This window comes from Callithrix jacchus, chromosome Y, assembly GCF_049354715.1.
Source record: "Callithrix jacchus isolate 240 chromosome Y, calJac240_pri, whole genome shotgun sequence".
Classification (NCBI taxonomy): domain Eukaryota; kingdom Metazoa; phylum Chordata; class Mammalia; order Primates; family Cebidae; genus Callithrix; species Callithrix jacchus.
Window position 1 is genome coordinate 3,731,390 of NC_133525.1, and position 22,915 is coordinate 3,754,304.

A 22,915-nucleotide genomic window follows, 5' to 3' on the forward strand; every position below is an offset into this window, starting at 1 on the left:
AAATCAGCCGGGTGTGGTGGTGGGTGCCTGTAATCCCAGCTACTCAGGACGCTGAGGCAGGAGAATCTCTTGAACCTGTGGGGTAGAGGGTACGGTGAGGCGAGATTATGCCACTTCAGTGTAGCCTGGTGAATGAACAAACTCTGTCGCAAAAATAAAGATTGTAAGACAATTTCCCCACACATATAGATTTTCTTTCTATTTATTTCTTTTCTTTTTTCTTTTGTTGTCTTGCGGGGACAGAGTCTTGCTTGCTCTGTCTATTGTGCAGGCTGTGGAGTGCAATGGCGCAATCTTGGCTCACTGCGAGCTCCGCATCCTGGGTTTAATCAGTTCTCTAGCCTCAGCCTCCTGAGTGGTTAGGTGCCCACCAGCACTCCTGGCTAATTTTTGTATTTTTAGTAAAGACAGTGTTTCACCATGTTGCCCAGACTGGTCACAAACTCCTGACCTCAAATGATCCACCTGCCTCAGCCTTACAAAATGCTGGGATTATAGGCATGAGCCACTGATTCTGGCCTGGATGATATTTATTTTCTTCTATACCACCCCAGTACTAAGTCTGTCATTTCTGTGTTTGTTAGGGGTGGCGGAGAAAAAAATAATAAGTAATAAAAAAATAAGAAAGTGAATAAGCTTTCACGTTTCACTTTGCTTCTGCATTTTGACATTTTGCTTATGGATTTGCCTAGTTTTGGTTCTCTTTACTTTTATTTTGACTTTTTTAAGGTTCTTTGATAAGTAGCATATATGTGTATCTCTCAAAACTGAGAGTCTTTCATGGCATTTACTTCAAATATTCTTCTGCCCTCTTTTGTCTCCATTTTTTTTCTGGGACTGCAGATATATTGAGTTAGTAATGGTCTGCATGATCTCAAACGGTATTGGAAGTTCTGTTTTTGTTCTTTTTTTGTATGTGATCATTTCTATTGATGTTTCAAATATTTGATGTACTTTCAATTTCTGAGTTGCTTTACTTACTTTCAGTTCCTTCTGTCTTGTTGCATAAGATGTATTTTCATTCTTTTAATGGCCAAATAGTATTTAATCGTATTTATATACTGCATTTCTTTTTCTAGTCATCCATTGGTGGACATTGCAGTGATTACATAGCATTGCTATTGTGAGTAACGCTGCAATAAACATACAAATGCTGATCTCTTTAATGTATAATGATTTCTTATCCTTTGGGTATGTAATGTGTATTTAGATTGTCGAATTGAATGGTTGTTCTGTTTTTAGTAGTTTGAGAAATCTCCACACATTTTCCATAGATTGTGTTAATACACATTCTCACCGTTTAAGAGATTCCTTTTGTCTGTATCCCTTGTTTTTTCAATCTCTTTTTTTTTGAGACGGTGTCTTGCTCTTTCATCCAGGCTGGAGTGCAGTGGCAGGATCTTGGCTTACTCCGCTACCTGGTTCAAGTAATTCTCCTGCCTCAGTTTCCTGAGTAGCTCGGATTACAGGTGTGTGCCACTATGCTCAGCTAATGTTTGTATTTTTAGCAGAGATGAGGTTTCACCATTTTGGTCAGGCTGATCTCGAACTTCTGACCTTGCAATCTGCCCACCTCAGTCTCCCAAAGTGCTGGGATTACAGGAGTGAGCCACCACACCTGGCCGGTCTTTTTAATAATAGAAATTCTGTGTAGTGTAAAATGATATCTCATTGTGATTTTGATTTGCATTTCTCTGGTAATTAGTGATGTTGAACATTTTTTAATGTTCTTTTTGACAATTACATGTCTTCTTTGATCTGTTCATGTCTGTTGCCCACTTTTTCTTTTTTTTTTTGAGTGTTGCTGTGCCACCCAGAGCAGTGGTATGATCACATTTCTCTGTAACCTTGATCTCCTGTATTTGCCCATTATTTAATTCTTTAAATATATTTGTAATAGCTACTTTGAAGTTCCTGCTAAAATATAATATGTATTTATTTGAGGTTAGTTTTTGTTGCTTGAAAAAGGTGACTTAGTATAACAAGGTTACATATACATGTTTGTTTCTGGGCCTAGAACTTTTTTATTGAGAATTAGACATTTTACGTATGTATTATGAAAACCTTTTTGCATGGTGTGGAGGGTACTTGTGGACTAAACTGTGAAACTGTTCTCAGCTGTGAATGTTAGCACAATGTTAAAAAAATAAAATTTCTTTCTGGATGCAGTGGCTCACACCTGTAATCTCAGCACTGTGGGAGGTCGAGGCAGGCAGTTCATGAGGTGAGGAGTTCAATACCAGCCTGGCCAATATGGTGAAACCCCATCTCTGCTAAAAATATAAAGATTAGCCAGGCATGGTAGAGCCTGCCCATAGTCCCAGCTACTCGGGAGGCTCAGGCAGAAGAGCCACTTGAACCTGGGAGGTAGAGGTTGCAGTGAGCCAAGATTGGGCTCTCTAGCCTGGATCACAGAGTGATACTCCATCTCAAAATAAATAAATAAATAAAATTTCTTATGATTTGCCTATTTGCCTTCATTCCCTTTCCTCTGCCTTTCCCTTCATTTTTTTTTTTTTTTTTTTTTTTTTTGAGACGGAGTTTCGCTCTTGTTACCCAGGCTGTAGTGCAATGGCGGGATCTCGGCTCACCGCAACCTCCGCCTCCTGGGTTCAGGCAATTCTCCTGCCTCAGCCTCCTGAGTAGCTGGGATTACAGGCACGCACCACCGTGCCCAGCTAATTTTTTGTATTTTTGGTTAAGACGGGGTTTCACCATGTTGACCGGGATGGTTTAGATCTCTTGACCTCGTGATCCACCCGCCTCGGCCTCCCAAAGTGCTGGGATTACAGGCTTGAGCCACCGCGCCCGGCCCATTTTTTTTTTTAAGATGGAATCTCAGTCTGTTGCCCATGCTGGAGTGCCGTGGTGTCATATCTGCTCACTGCAACCTCACCCTCCCAGATTCAAGTGATTCTCCTGTCTTAACCTCTCAAGTAGCTGGGAATATAGGCACCTACCATCATACTCTGCTAATTTTGGGTAGAGACGTGGTTCACCATGTTGGACAGAAGGTTTTGATCTCTTGACCTTGTGATCCTACCACCTCGGCCTCCTAAACTGCTGGGATAACCACTTTTTTTTGTAGAGGACATTCACTATTTTTTTTCATGGTGCCCTTACTTGAAGTTCTCTTTTCAGGTTACTGAACTTTGTGTTAAGAAAGAACATTTATGGGTCTGGGACAGTGGAGGTTTAGTACAAATTATGTGTCTTGGAAAAAACATTCAATCTTAAACTCAGGCAGTGGATTGATAATTCATAACAGGGAGGTGGCAATTATAAGCAATCAGTGCTTTCTGACACTCAAGATTGTTTACATTTCTAGATTTCTATGTGAGTGGAATTGTGAAAAATATACTAAGCTTTATCCTTGTTCCTGTTTTTCAACTTACTTTCAGATTTATTTTCTTCTGCCTTATATATAACTTATTCTTGAAAATACTGAGCATCTTTACATGTGTTTTATTTGCCTTATGTCCTTTGAAAAGCTTATTCATATATTTTCCTATTTTTTAAAGTTACTTCTAAAAAATTGAGTCAAAAAAACTTACATTGTAATTTGGGCTCTTAATTTATGATTTATAAAATACTTATGCTTTGTATTTTCATTCTCTTACTAGTATATTTCGAAAAGAAGTTCTCAATTTTTATAAAGTTCATCTTTTTTTCTTATGTAAATTGTTCTCCTATTGCCTTATTCAAGAGGTCTTTGCCTAATTCAAGGTCAGAAAGATTGTTTACTGGTAAATGTTTTCTTGTTTTTACAAGATATGTGATTAATTTTTAGTTTATTTTTGCATATGGAGCTGAAATTCACTTTTTTGACAAAAGGTTTTAATTAGTTCAAACATCAGTTGATGAAAACACTGTTTTCCAGTGAATAACTTTAAATTCACAGTATTCTGTATTAATCTCATTCAGTTCACTATACAGCACTACTTTCCAATCTGCCCCCTTTATTGTTAGAGAAAAGTGTCTCACTCTATTGCTTGGGTTGGAATGCAAGAGTCTGAACATAGCTCACTGGAGTCTGGAACTCATAGTTTCAAGTGATACTCCTGCCTCAGCTCCCGAGTAGCTGGGACTATAGGTGCACATAGTTAAACTGACTAGTTTAAAATTTTTTTTATAGGGACAGTATGTTTCTGTGGTGCTGAGAGCTGATCTTGAATTTCTGAGCTTATGTGATCCTCCTGACTTGGCCTCCCAAAGTGTTAGGATTACAGGTGGGAGCCATCAAAATCAGACTAATTGCCCTTTTGATTCCTTTTTTCACCAATTGTTATCTTAAATGTATTACCTAGCCTTCAAATGTGATAGTTAACCTTTAAATAAAACCTGTTAGGAATTTTAATATGTTATATTTGTGATTAAAGAGTGTATTTTGTATGGATTGAATACTTATATGTGAATTGAGATGATTTTATCATTTTCGGTCATTGAAGAGGATTATGTATTACCTCTGCTCAGTGGAGTGGTCTATAAATGTCCGTTAGGTTAAGTTGGTTAAGGGTGCCTTTCAAGTTTTCCACGTTCTTTAGATTTTTTTTTTGTCTGTTTCTGTTACTGAGAAAGGATGTTGGAGAATAAAGCAGCAGAGCAAATGAAATTACAAATTGTTCCTCTTTTGTTTCTGAGATCTTTACAACTGTGTAGGAGTAAGAGGCACTAATATAGAGGGTTTTAAGAATGTTTTTGCTGGGCAAACTTAGCAAATATTGTATCTTCAAATTTTGGTAATTTATTGAATTTAAAAGCCAATTTAGACAATTATTTTCAGTGATTGTGATTTCGTACTAAATGTGCATATATCTTGAGAGTAAGAGTATAATAGAAGCTGAAAACAGTCCTCTTTTACATATCACTGTGAAGATAATTGATTAATTTCAGAATAGCATCGTGTATAGTAGGTCTTTAAACTTCGGCCAGGCTGGGGTGGCTCATGCTGGTAATGCCAACATTTTGGGAGGCTTAGGCAGGTGCATCATCTGAGGTTAGGAGTTTAAGACCAGACCAGTCAACATGGCAAAACCCCATCTCTACTACCAAAATACAAAAATTATCTGGGCATGCTGGTGCGTTCTTGTCATCCCAGGTACTTGAGAGGCTGAGGCAGGAGATTTGCTCCAAACCGGAAAGCAGAGGTTGCATTGAGCTGAGATAAAGCTATTATATTCCAGCTTGGGTAATGAAGTGAGATGCCATCTCAAAAAATAAATAAACTTATTGAGTATGTATGTGTTACAGGTATATAATTTTTTCTCTGCATTTGAAATGTCTTCTTTCATCAGAGGGGAAAAAAATGAAGATATACCATGTAGGGATTCTATCCAACAGCGCATTAGTACCTGAGGAGGTTAAAGGATTTTAATAATAGGATAAGTCATTGTAGGTTTTTAATGGAATGACTTGATCTTACATGCCTTTTCAGAGGTACCACATTTGGGAGTGTTCCTGACAGTGCACTCTGGGATCTAAGAAATCATTTCCGTTGCTCTTTTTAGTAGTCCCCTTAAAGACATCACTAAAGAGGTGTTTAAATGGGAAAATTTGAAACACTTCCTGAGAAACTTGAAAAAAATCTTGAAAGTTTCATATCGTTTGGCTGTGTCCCTACCCAAATTTCATCTTGAATTGTAGTTCCCGTAATTCCCACCTGTGGTGGCTGGGACCCATGGTAGGTAATTCAGGCATGAGGACCTCCATGTTATGCTCCTGATAGTTAGTGAGTCCTTATGAGGTCTGATGGTTTTATAAGGGGCATTTTCCACTTCACTGTACACTTCTCCTTGCTGCCATCATGTGAAGAAGTATGTGTTTGCTTTCGCTTTTGCCATGACTGTTAGTTTCTTGAGGCCTCCCCAGTTATGCTGAACTGTGAGTCAAAGAAATCTCTTTGCTTTGTAAATTACCCAGTCTTTGGTATATCTTTTTTTTTTTTGGGAGGAAGGGAGGAAGGCAGGAAGGGAGGGAAAGAGGAAGGGAGGGAGGAAGGAAGGGATGAAGGAAGTGGGGAGGGAGGAAGGGAGGGAGGGAAGGGAAGAAAGGAAATCAAGCATTGAGAGAGACATTGCCGGACTGGATCTAGAGGTTTACAAGTTAATTTTTCTTTCTTTCTTTCTTTTTTTTTTTGAGAGAAGGAAAGAGAAAAAAAATGAGTAAAGGAGAGGAAGAGAAAGAGGGAGGGTGAACGGAAGTATTGCTTTATTCTGAAAAAAAATGGGTATTAATAATGGCCAATCAATGTTTCATTTAAACCTATGAGTAGGTGTGATGTGGTATTGACAAGAATGTATATTTTGTGTACTTGAAGTGGAGAGCTCTATAAATATTTATTAAGTTTACTTGTTCCAGATCTGAGTTCAAGTCCTTGATATCCTTATTAATTTTCTGTCTCATTGAATCTAAGACTCTATGTATCTGGGTGTTAGGATCGTTAGCTCTTGTTGTTGCTTTGATCCTTTTATCACTATATCTTTGTTGCTTTAAAATCTATTTTATCCGATACGAGAATTGCAGCTCCTGCTTTTTATTTATTTATTTTTGCTCTCCATTTGGTTGGTAAATCTTTTTCCATCCCTTTGTTTTTGAGTCTGTGTATCCTTGCATGTGAAATAGGTCTGGATGTAACATGCTGTTGGGTTTTGGCTGTGTCTTTTGATTGGGGGATTTAGTCGATTTAAATTTAGGGTTACTGCCATTTGTTGTTAACTGGCTGTTTTATCCATTCGTTTATGTAAATTCTTCTTTATGTTGGTGCTCTTTACTTTTTGGTATATTTTTAGAAAGGCTAATACTGGTTGTTTCTTTCTATGTGTAATGCGTCTTTCAGAAGCTCTTGTAAAGCAGGCCTGGTGGTAATAAAATCTGAGTACTTGCTTGTTCATAAAAGATTTTATTTTTCCTTCAGTTGTGAAGCTTAGTTTGGCTGGATATGAAATTCTGGGCTGAAGGTTCTGTTCTTTGAGGTTGTTGAATATTGGCCCCCACTCTCTTCTGGCTTGGAGAGTTTCTGCTGAGAGATCTGCTGTAAGTCTGATAGGCTTGCCTTTGTGGGTAACCTGACCTTTCTCTTTGGCTGCCCTTAGTATTTTCTCCTTCGTTTCAACCCTGGTAAATCTAACGATTATGTACCTATGGGTTGCTCTTCTTGATGAATATTTTTGTGGTATTCTCTGTATTACCTGGGGTTGAATATTGACCTGCTTTGCTAGTTTAGGAAAATTTTCCTGAATAATATCCTGGAGGGTATTTTCCAGCTTGGATTCATTCTCTCTGTGGCATTCAGGTACACCTATAAAACGTAAATTTGGTCTTTTCACATAGTCCCACATTTCTTGGAGACTTTGCTCATTCCTTTTTATCCTTTGTTCTCTAATCTTGTCTTCTTGTTTTATTTCATTAAGTTGGACCTTGACCTCTGATATCCTTTCTTCTGCTTGAACAATTCAAGTGATTAAACCTGTGCATACTTCTCGGAGTTCCCGTATTGTATTCTTCAGTTCCATTAATTCACTTATATTCCTCTCTAATTTGTCTATTCTCAATAGGATTTCGTCAAACCTTTTTTCAAAGTTCTTAGCTTCTTTACGTTGGGCTACTACATGTTTTTATAACTCACAGAAGTTTCTTATTATCCATTCCTTGAAGAGTGATTCTGTCATTGGGATGCGCTAGTTCTCCCTCAAGCCTTGTTCCATTGTAGATGTGGAACTGTGATCCTCTTTAGAGGGAGAGGCATTCTGATTTTGAGTATTCTCAGCCTTTTTACGCTGTTTTTTTCCCATCATTGTAAATTTATCCTCCTGCGTCTTTGAAATTACCAACTTTCAGATTAGGTCTCTTGAGTGGATGTCCAAGTTGTTAGTTCCAAGGGCCAGAACAGTGGCATTAAGACTGATGGTGGTTTTCTGCCCAGGATTCTCTTGTCTGGCTTCCTTCTTGTGTCTGAAATAGGCGACTCTGCCTTCCCGGGGCTCCAAACCTTGGTCAGAAGGGGAGCCAGCCCTGTTTACTCTACTCTGAGAGCTGCCCTGCCGAGAGCTGCGGTGTGGAGATGCCTGCGAAACCGCTGCGGCCAGCCACAAGAGTTGTGCTGGCGACCCGTGTGACTCCTCCCTGGGGATCTTCTGCTCCATGAGTGACCTGAATTTGTCTGAAAGTGTGGCGTCCTCTAGTTCTCTGTGCTTTAACTGAGAGCTGCAATTCCGAGATGTTAACGATCAGTCATCTTGGATCCTACCCTCTTTGGTATATCTTTAGCAATGTGAGAATAGACTAATACAGAGTTAGAGCTTGATTGTTTTCTAAGGAAAGGTAAAGAAACATTATCAAGTTCTCAATGTGTGCTAGATGCTCCAATAAACACCGTATAAATGTTCTAATTAAAATTTTTTTTTTTCTTTTTTGAGACAGAGTTTTGCTCTTGTTACCCAGGCTGGAGTGCAATGGCACTATCTTGGCTCACCACAAACTCCACCTCCTGGGTTCAGGCAATTCTCCTGCCTCAGCCTCCCGAGTAGCTGGGATTACAGGCACGCACTGCCATGCCCAGCTAATTTTTTGTAGTTTTAGTAGAGACGGGGTTTTGCCATGTTGACCAGGATGGTCTCAATGTCTTGACCTCATGATCCACCCGCCTCGGCCTCCCAAAGTGCTGGGATTACAGGCGTGAGCCACCGCACCTGGCCTTAAAATTGTTTTATACTAGCTCTTTGCATGTTATTATGACTGGGGTTAGAAGAAATTAAGTTTTCCAGACTTGTTAGTAACAAGTCTGTTTGCAGCAAAATTTCAGAACCCTGTTCTTTCCGATGTTTTAGTAATGTTTTCCATTCATCTATTTCCTTCTGCAAAGCCCTGAAAGATTAAAGGTTTGATCTCAACCTATCCTCATCGGTACCCCCAACCAAAGTATGTGTGAAATCTTTGAAACACAGCACATCTCTTTGGGCTTTCCATATTACAAATATTCAAAAATTTCATGTGGTTAATGGCTACCAAAGTCAGTAGTGTTCTTCCAGTGCTTATTTGAGAGTACTTTTGTTGTATAAATAAGGATTGTAGTAACAGTTTAGATATGCAAATTTTACATAAAGTTATTAATGAGCTCCTAATTGCATTAAGCATAGGATATATTCTTTTTTTAAGAGGGAAAAACACTTAGATTATGAATACTGGCTTTAATAAATGCTTAGAGAAATTATTTCCTCTCTGAAACACTGAATTTAATCCTATGCCTATGGAAGAAATGACATATGTTTACGGTTGCTTTGATTTCTTTAAGAATGTAACGCAGGTATATGTATTCTAGGAACGACATGCCTTTTTCTTAATGTTTATAATTTTTATTTCTAGGCTATTCGCTGCTACGAATCTTTAATTTTAAAAGCTGAAGGGAAAGTGGACTCCAATTTATTTTGCCAGTTAGGTCACTTCAACCTCTTATTGGAAGATTATTCAAAAGGTATTGTTACTCTCTTTCTAAATTTCTTGCTTGACTTATGTTTGCACACTAGCTGTAATGTTTTTTCCTTCTTCAGGGATACTTAATATCATATTTTACTTTTTTCTAATAAACTTCCAAACATAGTAATCAAGGAGAAAGAATTTAGACTCAATGGGAATGTGAATATTTTGCGTAATTTCAGGCAAATACTCAGTAAATTAGATTATTGAGTAAAATGTGTAACATCCTACATTATATATTGCTATTTGCCTGCCCTGTGAAAATCATGTTTTTAAAAATGTTATCACAGTAGAAAAACTGTAAGTTTGGTATCTTTGTATTACAAAAATGTGGACATTTTGGAAAAATCAGGGAATTTTTGTTTCTAATTGTATTTCAGTTTCTACAACATTTTTCATTATAGTTAGAAAATACTGCAAGTCTAATCTGTAGTAGTATGTATTACAGATAGCTCATCTCTGAAGTTGAGCCTTGTATACAGCAGATTTTTTCATGCAGTCAAATGATTTTTCTTCTCAGAAATAGGTGGAGGGCTAGGCATGGTGGCTTATTCCTGTAATCTCAGCACTTTGGGAGGCCGAGGCAGTAGGATCACCTGAGGTCAGTAGTTTAAGACCACCCTGGCCAACATGGCAAAACCCTGTTTTTACTTAAAATACAAAAATTAGCGGGGTGTAGTGATGTATGTTGGTGTGGTGATGTGGTGATGTGTGCCTTCAATCCCACTACTCAGGAGGCTGAGGCTGGATAATTACTTGAACCTGGGAAGCCTAGGCGACAAAGCAAGACTGTCTCAAAAAAAATAAAATAGGTAGAATTAAGTTACTTAAGATAATTGTAAAAAATGTGTACTTTTCATAGCACCAAGCTGCCTACTAACATCATTATTTAGGAAATTAAACATTTTTTCTCCATGTCAGTATTCTCATACCGAACAACTATCTTATAAACAAGAATATTTTATAACTTTTTGATAGAAGTAAACATATTGGCAGAGAGTAGGTAGATATATTTTCCAGCAAATATAGTAGTAGAAAGAACAGTTGACTATTTTAGGCTTAGAGGAAAGAGTTGGTGGGGAAGCACCCTAGTATTTGATATACAACATTTTTTGTTAGGTTAAGCCAGTGTTTGCTAATGAAATGTACTTTGGATTTGAAGTATTATAGCATGCTCTATGGGGTATTTATGTTTCAGCTGGAACTTTACCATTTAAAAATGGTTTATATTAAGAGATTTATTTTTCTTTAACATCTTCCAAATGGTGTAGGAAGTTTGGGGAATTGTAGCAGAGGAAGTCATGAACGGTAAATGGAATTCTTAGTACTTGTTAAATGGGCTTTTACTAGAAATGCTTACTTATAAACTTTTAAATAAAAAATTGGTTAAAATGCAGTTTCTTCTTTTTTTTTTTTTGATGGGGGACAGTCTTGCTCTGTCCCACAGGATGCAGTGCTGTGGTACCATCATGGCTCACTGCAGCCTCCGCCTCCTGGATTCAAGTGATTCTCATGCTTTAGCCTGAAGTAGTTGGGATTACAAGCATGCACCACCACGCCCAACTAATTTTTGTAGTTTTAGTAGAGATGGGATTTCATCATGTTCGCCAGACTGGTCTCCAACTCCTGACATCAAGTGATCCACCTGCCTCTGCCTCCTAAGTATCTGGATTATAGGCGTAAGCCACCACACTCGGCCTAAAGTATAATATTTCAAAGGAAATGATTGGAGAAGAAAAATACATAGATTTTTCTGTTACACATTTACGATATTTTTGTGTTTAATATGTAAATTTGAGAGCTAAAAACAAAGACCCTGATTAAAAAGTAGATTTATATAGGGACTGTCTTTTCTCTGCAGCAGTCATTTAATATGTATTTAAAATTTGTCTCTCCCCCTCCTCCCTCACTCCTTCTCTCCCTCCTTACCCCTCTTCTCTCTCTCTCTCTCTATGTCTTTCTCTCATTTCGAGTCAGAGTCGAGTCTCACTCTGTCCCCCAGGCTGGAGTGCGATTGTGTGAACTTGACTCATTGCAACCTCTCACTTCTGGGTTCAAGAGATTTTTATGCCTCAGCCTCCCCTGGGTAGCTGGGATTACAGTTGCCTGCCACCATACCTGACTAATGTTTGTATTCTTAGCAGAGATAAGGTTTTAATATGTTGTCCAAGCTAGGCTGCTTTCGAACTCCTGACCCTCAGGTGATCCACCTGCCTCTTGGCTTCCCAAAGTGCTGGGATTACATGCGTGACCCATCACTACTAGCTGTATTTTAATTTCTTAAAGCTTTAAGATGGAAAATTTAGTTACATTTTCTATTTAAAAGGAAGAGAACAGATCTTGTATAATTTTTGTCTATGAAGTGAATAAACACTGCAAGGAAGTTTGTTTTGAAGGGTATTTTGTTGTATTATGTTGTGTTTGGTCACATAGTAGGTTAGACATTGGGCAAAATATACTGAGGTCAGGGAAAATTAACCTTGACATTTACGTTTTTGATTAGATATTCTCTCAGTTCCATATTGGCATAAGAAGATTTAGTCTTTTTAGAGGTAAAGAATAACTTGATCATTTGTAATAGTAAAGAAGAAAATGAATTCAGGGGCATACAGTTATATTTTACATTTAATGGTGAGTTGTAAGTTTTCCAATTATAAGCTGAATTTCCAGCCATTCATAACTTTCTTCTTCTCTTCTTTCAAGTAATTAATTTATTTGTTTTCCTGATGATCACTTTTGTTAGAAATATTGGTTTTGTGTTTTTGGTTCCTGTTCATTTGCCAAGTGTTATTCAAAGAATGACTAACAATGTTTGTCAAACTTTATGTTTCTTTTTCTTCTCCTGTTCGCCTTACATTTTCTTGGGTGAAATTATAATACTCTGCCTTGGCACATAGATTACAGAGCATAATATGTTTGTTTCCCAATAATAGGTCTTTGAGTTAGGGTTCTCCAAAAATAGTAGTTTTATTTCATTTATGGATGAATCTGTTTTTGTTGTTGTTTAAATTGAAGATGACGTTTCTTTAATTTGAAGTGTAAAAAGTTTGGATTATTATTCCTTCAACTTTTAAGTTCTGGGATACATGTGCAGAATGCAGGTTTGATATAATTGTTTATTGCCCCTATCAACTTAACACCTTGGTATTAACCCTGCATCCATTAGCTGTTCTTTGCCATGTTCTCTCTCTGTTTTTTTTTTTTTTGATTATAGCTTTCTTTTGTTCGTTAGAGATTCATGGGGAATTTGTTAAATACATAGATTCTCAGTTTGTAATTCAGATATGCTGTTTGTTTCCCGTATAAGGTAGAATATGTAACTAGTGACCATAGCATATGTTTCATTGAAGGATTATTCTTGACGGGGCCTTGGGCCAACGTAGTTTTCCTTCTTTCTCACTTGCAGTTCTAAAAAATGACTGCAGAATGTATTGGGAGTACAACATCCTGACGTGATAAGGGACTGGGACATACAACCCTACTTTTTTCCCTACTGCCTTCCACACCAAAAGCAGGATGCACTAGACTAAAGAGCTCATGGTGTGTTTTTTTTAACTGTTTAGTCCATTAAGACTCATAATGCCAGGGTATTAAACCTAGGGCTGCTTTTTACGGTTCCTCAGCTGTGGTGCAAGTGGGCATGTACAGATGAGATTCCGAATGCTCTGGAGCTTTTCTATGCCTTAGGCTGAAGCTTGCTATGAATCCTAGGCTTCTGTTATTACAGAGAGAAAGCATGGGAAAGACAGGATAAAGTTCCTGTTAGCTTTTGATGGCAGCATTATTATTAGCTGATCAATATATAACTGTATTTTATGTTTCTCTTTAAAGATCTCTGTTAAAATCTGAATTGTTGATTATCATTGAATTCAAACGCAGATGCAGTATAACTCATGCCTGAATGAAGTACATTTTTCTGTGAGTCACATCACATTTTTCTTGTACTTAAGTACACCAGACAACTCTTTGGCATTATGCGTTAGTTAGTGATTTTTATCAATTTTCTTTAATTTGTTTTTTTATATTTTATTTCTTTATTTTATTTTTTGAAACAGTCTCACTTTGTTGGCCAAGCTGGAGTGCAGTGGTGTCATCTCGGCTCCCTACAACCTTTATCTCTTGGATTCAAGCAATTCTTGTGCCTGAGCCTCCCTAGGACCTGAGACTATAGGTGTCTGCCACCACACGCAGCTGATTTTTGTATTTTTAAGAGATGGGCATCTCACCAGGTTGGCCAGGCTGATCTTGAACTCCTGACCTCAAGTGGTATGACTGCCTGAGTTTCCCAAACTGCTGGTATTACAGGTGTGAGCCACTGTGCTTAGCGGAGAGTGACTTTAAACAGTGAAATTACTAACAAAAGAGCAAAAATAAGGGAAATGTGATACTATATATAGCAGGAAAATATGTTTAGAGTACCTGATACATGAAGTCACCTTTTCCAACATTAGCTGGGAATATGTATATCCAGTGGCTCAAATTTTTTGCCACCGTGTGCAGGTCTGTGAATAACTGTGAAACCATCATAGGTATTGACTTTGTGTACAAAGAAATTTTAGTAAGTTGAATAACAGGTAACCTGCAAATAATGAAGATCAGCTTAATCTCTGAAAGCTGATAAATTGTTTCTTATGTATCATGTGATCTTTTACCTAGAGATTCATGGGAAATTTATAAAAAAATTTATATAGATTTTTTTCTTTAATATGCAGGTCTGATTTTTTCTTGACAGTAAAAGACACAATATTGAGATAAACTTATTCTCGTAGAATGGTATTATATGTCTCTGTATAGTTGACAAATTTTTGCATATGTATTCGCTGATTAATTGATCTTCCCTGCATTCCAAGGCTAAGCACACAATGTCGTCATGTAATGTTGAATTAAATGTGTTAAGAATTCAGTTACAGTTTAAAAACGTCATAGATAGTAACTTGCTTCTCTACCTCTCCTAAAAAATCTTTAGGGATTTCTCAGTGATCATAGTTTGCGATGTCACTGATGTAGTATGATTTATTCAAGGAGGAAAATGCAATTAAGAAGTTCCCAGGATAGCAGATTAATGACCATACCTCAGATTTTCCAACATTCATGCCTATGCTCTTAAAACTCTGAAATTGATGCATTAGGTAAGAAGTAAAAGTTCTGTTAGCTTTGAGAACTAAATAATTTGTGGCAAAACACATTGGAAAAACAGAAGGAACAAAACTTTCTGTTTTTTTTTTTTTTTGAGACGGAGTTTTGCTCTTGTTACTCAGGCTGGAGTGCAATGGCGTGATCTCGGCTCACCGCAACCTCCGCCTCCTGGGTTCAGGCAATTCTCCTGCCTCAGCCTCCCGAGTAGCTGGGATTACAGGCATTTGTCACCAGAAGGAACAAAACTTTCTTGGAGATTGTATGTAGACAGTTCTAAGGTACCGATGACCTTGATGAGCATGTTGTTTTAATAATGTCAAAGGAGTAATACATTTAAAAGAATTTTCAGCAGGTCTACTAATTGGATTTGATGACCTCAAGAAGATAAAGAGGTAGGAATAAAAGAGCTAGCCTTTTTTGCACTTCTGCTTATCTTGACAGCTTCCTTGTCTCTCCTTAAATCAGTCTTTTCATGTCAGAGAGAGTAGGATATAAGAATTAAAAAAAAAAAAATGCAGATTTGTGTAGTAAATGATGGCCATGATTTTTCTTACAAATATTAATATGTGGCTGTGCTACATTTAAGTGGAGATGTTTTTTAGGCAGCATTACATTTGTGAATGTAAAAAGGTGCAAGAGCCGGGCCGGGCGCGGTGGCTCACACCTGTAATCCCAGCACTTTGGGAGGCCGAGGCAGGTGGATCACAAGGTCAAGAGATCGAGACCATCCTGGTCAACGTGGTGAAACCCTGTCTCTACTAAAAATACAAAAAAAATTAGCTGGGCATGGTGGCGCGTGCCTGTAATCCCAGCTACTCGGGAGGCTGAGGCAGGAGAATTGCCTGAACCCGGGAGGCGGAGGTTGTGGTGAGCTGAAATTGTGCCATTGCACTCCAGCCTGGGTAACAAGAGGGAAATTCCATCTCAAAAAAAAATTAAAAAATTAAAAAAAAGGTGCAAGAGCCTTTTATATAGTGCCAACTATGTGAAAAGGCTGTATAAAGGGTCACATTGTACATTAGCCTTTTATATAGTGCCAACTATGTAAAAGTTAACATAAGCTCTTTTGATAACATATTTGAGAGTAAAAGTACAAACTTTCAATCATATTCTCAAAAAGAAAAATCCAAAACCACACCAAAGCAGATGACAAGGTGACTAACAGACTTATTTCCTGTTTTTCTTTTCATCTTTCCTGTTGGCTTACTACTTTTCTCTAATTAACCTACTCCTTTAGAGGCAGATATTGTATAGCAGTTGAGGGTGTGAGGAGAAATGCCGAGTCTCTTTACTTAGAGCATAGTCAGAATATAGAAGCATAGATTGAGATCTGTTCTTTTATTTTGTGTCTATCTGAAGTCATCTTTTTTCCTGTCATCTCTATGCACCTGCATTATTAATACTTTTCAAACCTGGATATTCTGTGTGAACTTGTACCATCACACCCTTCTTTAATTTTCCTTTTTTTTTTTGGTTGTTGTTTTTGAGATGGAATGTTGTTCTGTCACCCAGGCTGGAGTGCAGTGGTTTAGTCCTGGTTCATGCAATCTCTGCCTCCCAGGTTTAAGAGTTTCTCCAGTCTTAGCCTCTCGAGTCACTGAGATTACAGGTGTGTGCCACCACACCCGGCTAATTTTTATTATTTTATTAGAGATGGGGTTTCACCTTGTTGCTTAACCTGGACTTGACCTCCTGACCTCAGGTGATTCACTCTCCTCAGCCTCCCAAAGTGCTGGGATTGCAGGCATGAGCTACCGTGCCTGGCCTACTATTTATGATTAGTATTATCTAGTCAAAGTTTTCCCGCTAGAAAGATTATGCTAAGCATGCTAACGTCATGAGCCTTCTTAACACTTATCTATTTCTTTTATTTCTTTTTCTTTTCAATATGGAGTGTTGGTCAGTTGCCAGGCTAGAGTGCAATGACCTGGTCCGTTCATCACAATCTCTACCTCCTGGGTTCAACTTATTCTCTTGCCTCAGCCTCCGGAGTAGCTGGAATTACAGGCACACACCACTATGCCTGGCTAAATGTTTGTATTTTTAGTAGAGATGGGGTTCACCATGTTGGTCAGGCTGGTTTTGAACTCCTTATCTCAGGTGATCTGCCCTCCTTGGCCTTTTAGTGTACTGGGATTACCCTCTCCTCTATTTCTTCCTTTTTTTCTTTCTCCTTTCCCTTTTTTTCCAAATTTTCTTTTGTCCACTTCGTTCCCTTTCTTTTCTGTTTTTTTGACAGTTGCTTCTGTTTTCATTTATTAAAAAATTCTTACAAATTATTTAGATTCTTAAAGGCTACTCATAAAAAAATGGGAAAAATTATCTTAAATTTTTGTTGTTGTGTACTATGTATGCAGTAGTCAAGACCTTTTGTAAAGTTTTTTTCTGTCAAAAAATTATTTGTAAGATGACATATAAAAATTGTGTATTCTGCTTGTTTACAACAACTTGTTTTGAAATATGTATACATTGTAGAATTATTTAATTAACATTTGCATTACTTCACATATTTTTATATTTTTATTGATAAGAATCTTTAAAATTTACTCTTAGCAGTTTTCAAGATATATAATATAAATATAGTTACTATGTTTTACAGTAGATCCCTTGAACTTATGCCATCTCACTGAAAGTTTGTTTCCTTTGACCAACTACTACCTCCCTCACCCTAGGCAAGGTTTGGCTCTGTTGCCCAGTCTGGAAGTGGTGGCACGATCATGGTTAACTGCAATCTCTGCTTTCCTAGCTCAAGAAGTCCTCCCACATAAGCCTTCCTAGTAGCTGGAGCTACAGTCCTGCATCACCACACCAGGATAGCTTTTTTTGTAGAGATGGGGTTTTTGCCGTGTTTTCCACACTGGTCTTGAACTTCCGAGCTCAAGTAATCGCTTAAATCTGGGAGGTGGATATATCAGTGAGCCAAGATAATGCCACTGCACTCCAGCCTGGGGAACAGTGTGAGACTTTGTCTCAAAAAAAAAAAAAAAAAAAAAAGTTTTTGCCCACTGTCATTTTTCTCTTCCAGAGGTCTGACTAGGTTAGCTCATTTCATTTAGTTCTCATGTCTGCTTATGGTTTTCTCATATGTTGCTAGTTCTCACCTTTTCCTTATTTTTGATAATGTTTCTAGTTTTGAAGAGTGTTGTTTGGGTATTTTGTAGAATGTCCCCGAACTGGTTCGTGTGATGTTTTCCTCATGATTAAACTGATTTTTGTATTTTTCGTAGAGACTGCGTTTTGACATGTCCAAGCTGTGTATGCCACAGTTTACTGTTCATCTTGGATAATGTTTTTTTTCCCTCTACCTTTTGGCTGCTGGGAATGTGCTATGAAAATTGGTATACAGATATCTGTTTGACTCTCCGCTTTTAGTTGTTTTGTTGTTGTTATTGGTGGTGGTGATGGTGGTGGTGGTGGTTGTTGCCCAGGCTGGAATGCAGTGGCACGATCTTGGCTCATGGCAACCTCTGCCTTCCAGGTTCAAGCGATCCTCTTGCCTCAGCATCCTGAGTAGCTGGGATTACAGAGTGCTTGCCAGCATACCCAGCTAATTTTTGCGTGCTTGTGTGTGTGTGTGTGTGTGTGTGTGTGTTTAAGTAGAGACGGGATTTTGCCATGTTGGCCAGGCTAGTCTCGAACTTCTGAAGTCAGATGATCTACCCGCCTTGTCCTCTCACGTGTTGCCAGTACAGGCATGAGCCACCACACTTGGCCTTCCGTTCTTTTGACAAGTTAGCTGGGAGTGGAATTGCTATTTTTATTTCTGGGAAAAAGAAAAAAGTAATTTTTTTAAAGAAAACCTGTCCTTCCACGGATGCTGTACCTGTTATTGCTATCCTGCCATTAAAGGAGGAGATGTCCAGTTTTTTGCCAACATTTGGTTTTTACCATTTTCACAATCCCCATTGTAACCATTATAGTGTGAAGTGAGAGTCTCATAGTGGTTTTGATTTGCATTATTTTCCTAATGACTGATGATGTTCAATGTCTTTTCAGATGCTTATTGGCCATTTATGTATCTTCTTTGAGAAATGTCTGTTCAGATTATTTATTATATATTTTTGTTGTTGAGATGCTTGTTTTTTTGTTACTGACTTCTAGGAGTTTTTGGTATATTGATAATAAACCTTGATTAAATACATGATTTGCAAATATTTTCTCCTGTCGCACAAGTTTTCCTTTCACTTTATTGACAATGAGCTTTGCACAAGTTTTTAGATCAAGTTCAGTTTATCTTTTGTTACTCATGGTTTTCATGCCCTCTTTGTTGTGGCATATTCATGAACGTGAAGAATCTATATTTTCTTCCAGATTGTTTTGGTTTTACTTCTTATATTTAATAAAGAATTGATTACATTTAGTATAGTGGACCAGCCTCATTATTTTGCATGAGAAAATTGAAGTGTCCATTCAAAAGTGGACTAGGTACTCTGTAAACAGCCAAATGATCATATATGTAAGATTATTTTTAGGTTCTTAGCTCTGTTCTACCATTGGTCTCTAATTCTGTTCTTAGGTATCTTAGCTATAGTGTTTTGATTACAATAGCTTTGTAGGAAATTTTGATATTCGGAAATGTGACTCATTGGTGATTGTTGCTCTTCACAATTGATTTTGCTACTTGAAGTTGCTTAGTGCTCTAGCAGTGTGTTGGTCTCAAAGTGACCTCCCTCTTTGGAACAATGCCTTTGCGTGAGTTACAGGCAATTCCCTGGGTTAGTCTGAGGGCCTTTGAAGGGTGTAGGGGCTTTCTTGTGGCTAGCATGCACATATGTCTCATCTTTTTCATTCACATTTGGACAAATTTTATACCTATCTTTAAGTACATTTTACCTTTGGTTCTTTCTCCATTCCTTACAGAGTGTGATGATACTTAGATCTCTGGTTAATAACATACAAATCTTTGAGGCTCCATTTTCTCTCTTGCCTTAGTTTTTTTTTCTCATTAGTTTAGATTGAGTAATTTTGAGTAGTTTTTTAAATCTTTCTGTGTCATTGTTTAATAATGTTTCTGTGTTTGTGTTGTGCCGCTGAGTGTATGAGCTGAGGTCTTTACTTTGACTATTTTATTTGTAAGTTCTAAAGTTTACATTTACATTGTTGTGCTTTGTTTTTTTCTTTTGAGACAGAGTCTCACACTGTTGCCCAGGTTGTAATGCAGGGCTGTGATCTCAGCTCACTGCAGTCCCTGCCTCGTGGGTTCAAGCAATTCTCCTGCCTCAGCTTCCTAAGTAACTGGTACTACAGGTGTGCATCACCATGCCCAGCTAAGTTTTTTATATTTTTAGTAAAGACAGGGTTTCACCATGTTGGACAGGATGGTCTCGATCTGCCCTCATGATCTGCCTGCCTCAGCCTCTCAAAGTGCTGGGATTACAAGTGCGAGCCACCATACCTGGCTGCCTTTTTAAAATATTGCAATAATGTTATTTTACTTATGTATTGGTATTTATTTATTAAAAGGAAAATAAATTAGGGTATAATTTGTGGATTTAATTACTGATACAAACTTTTCAGGTAGAAGTCCTTTTAAAAATTTTTGATAAGTACTGGAATAAAACAAAGATTTGAAAAATGTAATTTTCAGATATAATATTTTTCATGTAATAATGATTCAGTGAATCACAGTATTTGAAAATTTACATGGCATATTCACAGCATGAGAGAAAATTTCAATTCAACATTACAAGTCAGACACAATAGGAAGTGAAGAATAAGCAAAAGAAGACTTTCTGACAGACTTTATCTGAGATGTTTTGAAACTCATGCTTTATATTTTGAGTGACACAGCCAAACCAGAAAATAACCTCATAATCCATGGACATGTTTTACCTTCACTTGTAAGCTGTGCAATGAACACATCTATTAAGTTCTAATTTTAGTGACTATTTATCCCTATTCTTACCTCACTGGCACTGTCTAACTTGCCTTAATTTACCTTTACTCTGAAGAAGACCACATAGCCTTATACTTTCCATCCTGTGAGTTTAATTATCTTGGTTGTTCCAATTCTGAGTGTTTACTTTCACTAGCCCTTTTTAACATTTCTCTGCTATATGCAGAACGTTATTGCTCTTCTATGCCTTTGGAGGAGGTCATCAGCATACTCTATCTGCTTTCTTAGCATACACTTCCACATTCAGCAGTTTATAAGATACTTCTACAGGCAGTGGGAACATGATGCTACCAATCTTGCATGGAAATACACAGCAGTATTGTAGAGGTCCTGACTCTTGTATATTAGTCATGTTCACTGAAGTAGATAATGATCAGAATGGTGGGCAATCTTGCACGGTATGTTCTCAATGAACTGGTGCTCCTGGTCCCCTTCTTATGAACAGTGTATCTCCTTACACACCTTCATGAGGTAAGAGTTTAGAAGAAGTTTTGTGGCACTGTCCTAGCTGAGAGCCCAGGAACAGTTGGGAGTCCACTATCTCTAACATGTAATATTTTAGAGTTTCTGTGTGGGGAATGTGGTTTGCCTTTTATATCTTCTGTTTCTATACTGTGATTTTCTTTTTTTTCCCCCCTCTTTTAAGCACTGTAATCATTTCAGTTTAATTTTTTTATCATATATTCAAACATTTCTCATGTCTTTTTCCATTCAGTTTGATATACTTTTTTTTTGATATGGTGAATGATTTTTGACTAGATCTTCAAAGTTTTTATGTTATGTTATAAGACAGTGTCACTGTGTTGCCTAAGTAGAGTATCTAGGCTCACTGCAGCCTCTGCCTCGTGGGTTCAAGGGATTCTTCTGCTTCAGCCTCTCGAGTAGCTACAGGTATGTGCCACCATGCCTGGTTAAGTTTTGTATTTTTAATTCAGATGGTGTTTCACTGTGTTGGCCAAGCTATTCTCGAATCCTAGACCTTAACTGATCTGCCCATCTCGGCTTCTCAAAGTACTGGGATTACAGATGTGAGCCACTGCATCTGTATTAATCTTTTTATTGTAGGTGGCTATTTAGTTATATCTGGCACAGTAAATGGTATTGCTGTCGCTTACTGCCAGGTGAATGTTAAAGTTTAGAGTCTTCACTGAGTTAGGTTTTTTGTTTATGTTGAACTGAAATGAGAGTTGTGGCTTCCTAAATGGTTTCCATTGATGTTGCATTATTGTTCCAGGCTTTCTTATTACTGGCCAGTGGTTAAAATGCTGACTTCCACTGGGACACTCTGACTCCACTCACATGTGCAATCAGCTTCTTTCTGCAATGTGATATGAAATTTAGGGTACCCTCAGCTGAGGGCACACGAGCCTTGTTACCAGCCAGCAGCAATAAAGACGGATTATTTTCATCTTCCTCGATCTTTTCTTGATCCCTATTTGGCTTTCTTTCACATTAATCCAGTAGGTAGCCTGAGATATGATAGACATCAGTGCTCTCTACTTGGCCTTTGTGTAGAGAAGTGGTTTGAGGCAACTTTTTTTTCCTGTGCGTTTGAAGTGGACAGAATATATTCTGTTTTTCTGTCTTGCTGGATTGCTTTTTTCTTTGGTCCTTTAGTTAGGGAGACTGGTACCACCCGGCCTGCCTTCATGGTTTTTTTTTTTGGTGCTTCTGGAATGGTGGCTTCTTCAGTTTCAGATGTAGGATAAAAGGGAAAAAGATAACCTGTAATATGGTGGGAGTTTACTACTATGTTATTTGTCAGGCTCTCTGTTTTTTTCCTCTCTCTCTCTTTTTTTTTTTTTGATAGTTGTTACTTACAGTTTTTATGCTAAACAGTGTCCTACATTACTCATTTGCACGATACTTTTTGAAGGTCTGTCTTTCAGGATTTTTCTAACCCAGGTGGTTCTTTATCCCCATGTTTTTCTCTCTAAAACTTCTAGCCGTCTGCATTTTAGATACTTGCTATTATGGAACTACTAAATATCTGTGTTTTCAGTGATATACTTGGGCTTGAACATCTCCAAATTCTTTTATGTATCAATTCACACTAGAAAAGAAACTACTTCATTCTGTGATCTTAAGCCTACTTTTCTACCAGAGTTGAACCTTTGCATTTCAAGGGCTGCAGCCTGAGATAGTGGCCACTTCTCTTGAAATGATCCCTGTGCTTTAGGAACAGACACTGGGCAAGACCTGTAGTCTTGAGTCTTTTCTGCTTACCTCTCTGCCTGGAATCTACCCAGAGTTATTTGGTTCAAGGGCAGTTGGTCATCAGTGTTTTCATGGTCTGCTGCACACCTGCATTAGAGTTTCCAGTTAACCAGTGTGGGAATGGGAGAGCAAAGCAACTTCTTGTCTTCTCATTTGCACTTGTTTTTAATATAGTTTCTTCAATACTGAGCTGAG

At 37.8% G+C, this 22,915-nt stretch overlaps 1 protein-coding gene across 7 annotated transcripts in view; it reads left to right on the forward strand.

Moving 5' to 3' along the window:
* LOC118150929 (histone demethylase UTY) overlaps positions 1-22,915 on the forward strand; it is a 213,369-nt gene that overhangs the window by 10,014 nt on the left and 180,440 nt on the right. For 5 of the 7 annotated variants that reach the window (XM_035289914.3, XM_035289917.3, XM_035289916.3 and 2 more), the window contains exon 3: positions 9,361-9,469. The exons of 1 other annotated variant lie outside the window; for it this stretch is intronic. In XM_035289914.3, coding sequence (XP_035145805.1) covers positions 9,361-9,469 — 109 coding nt within the window. Of the gene's footprint in view, positions 1-9,358; positions 9,470-22,915 lie in introns of those variants that run through there. One more of the 7 variants, XM_054251610.2, reaches the window with a different exon arrangement.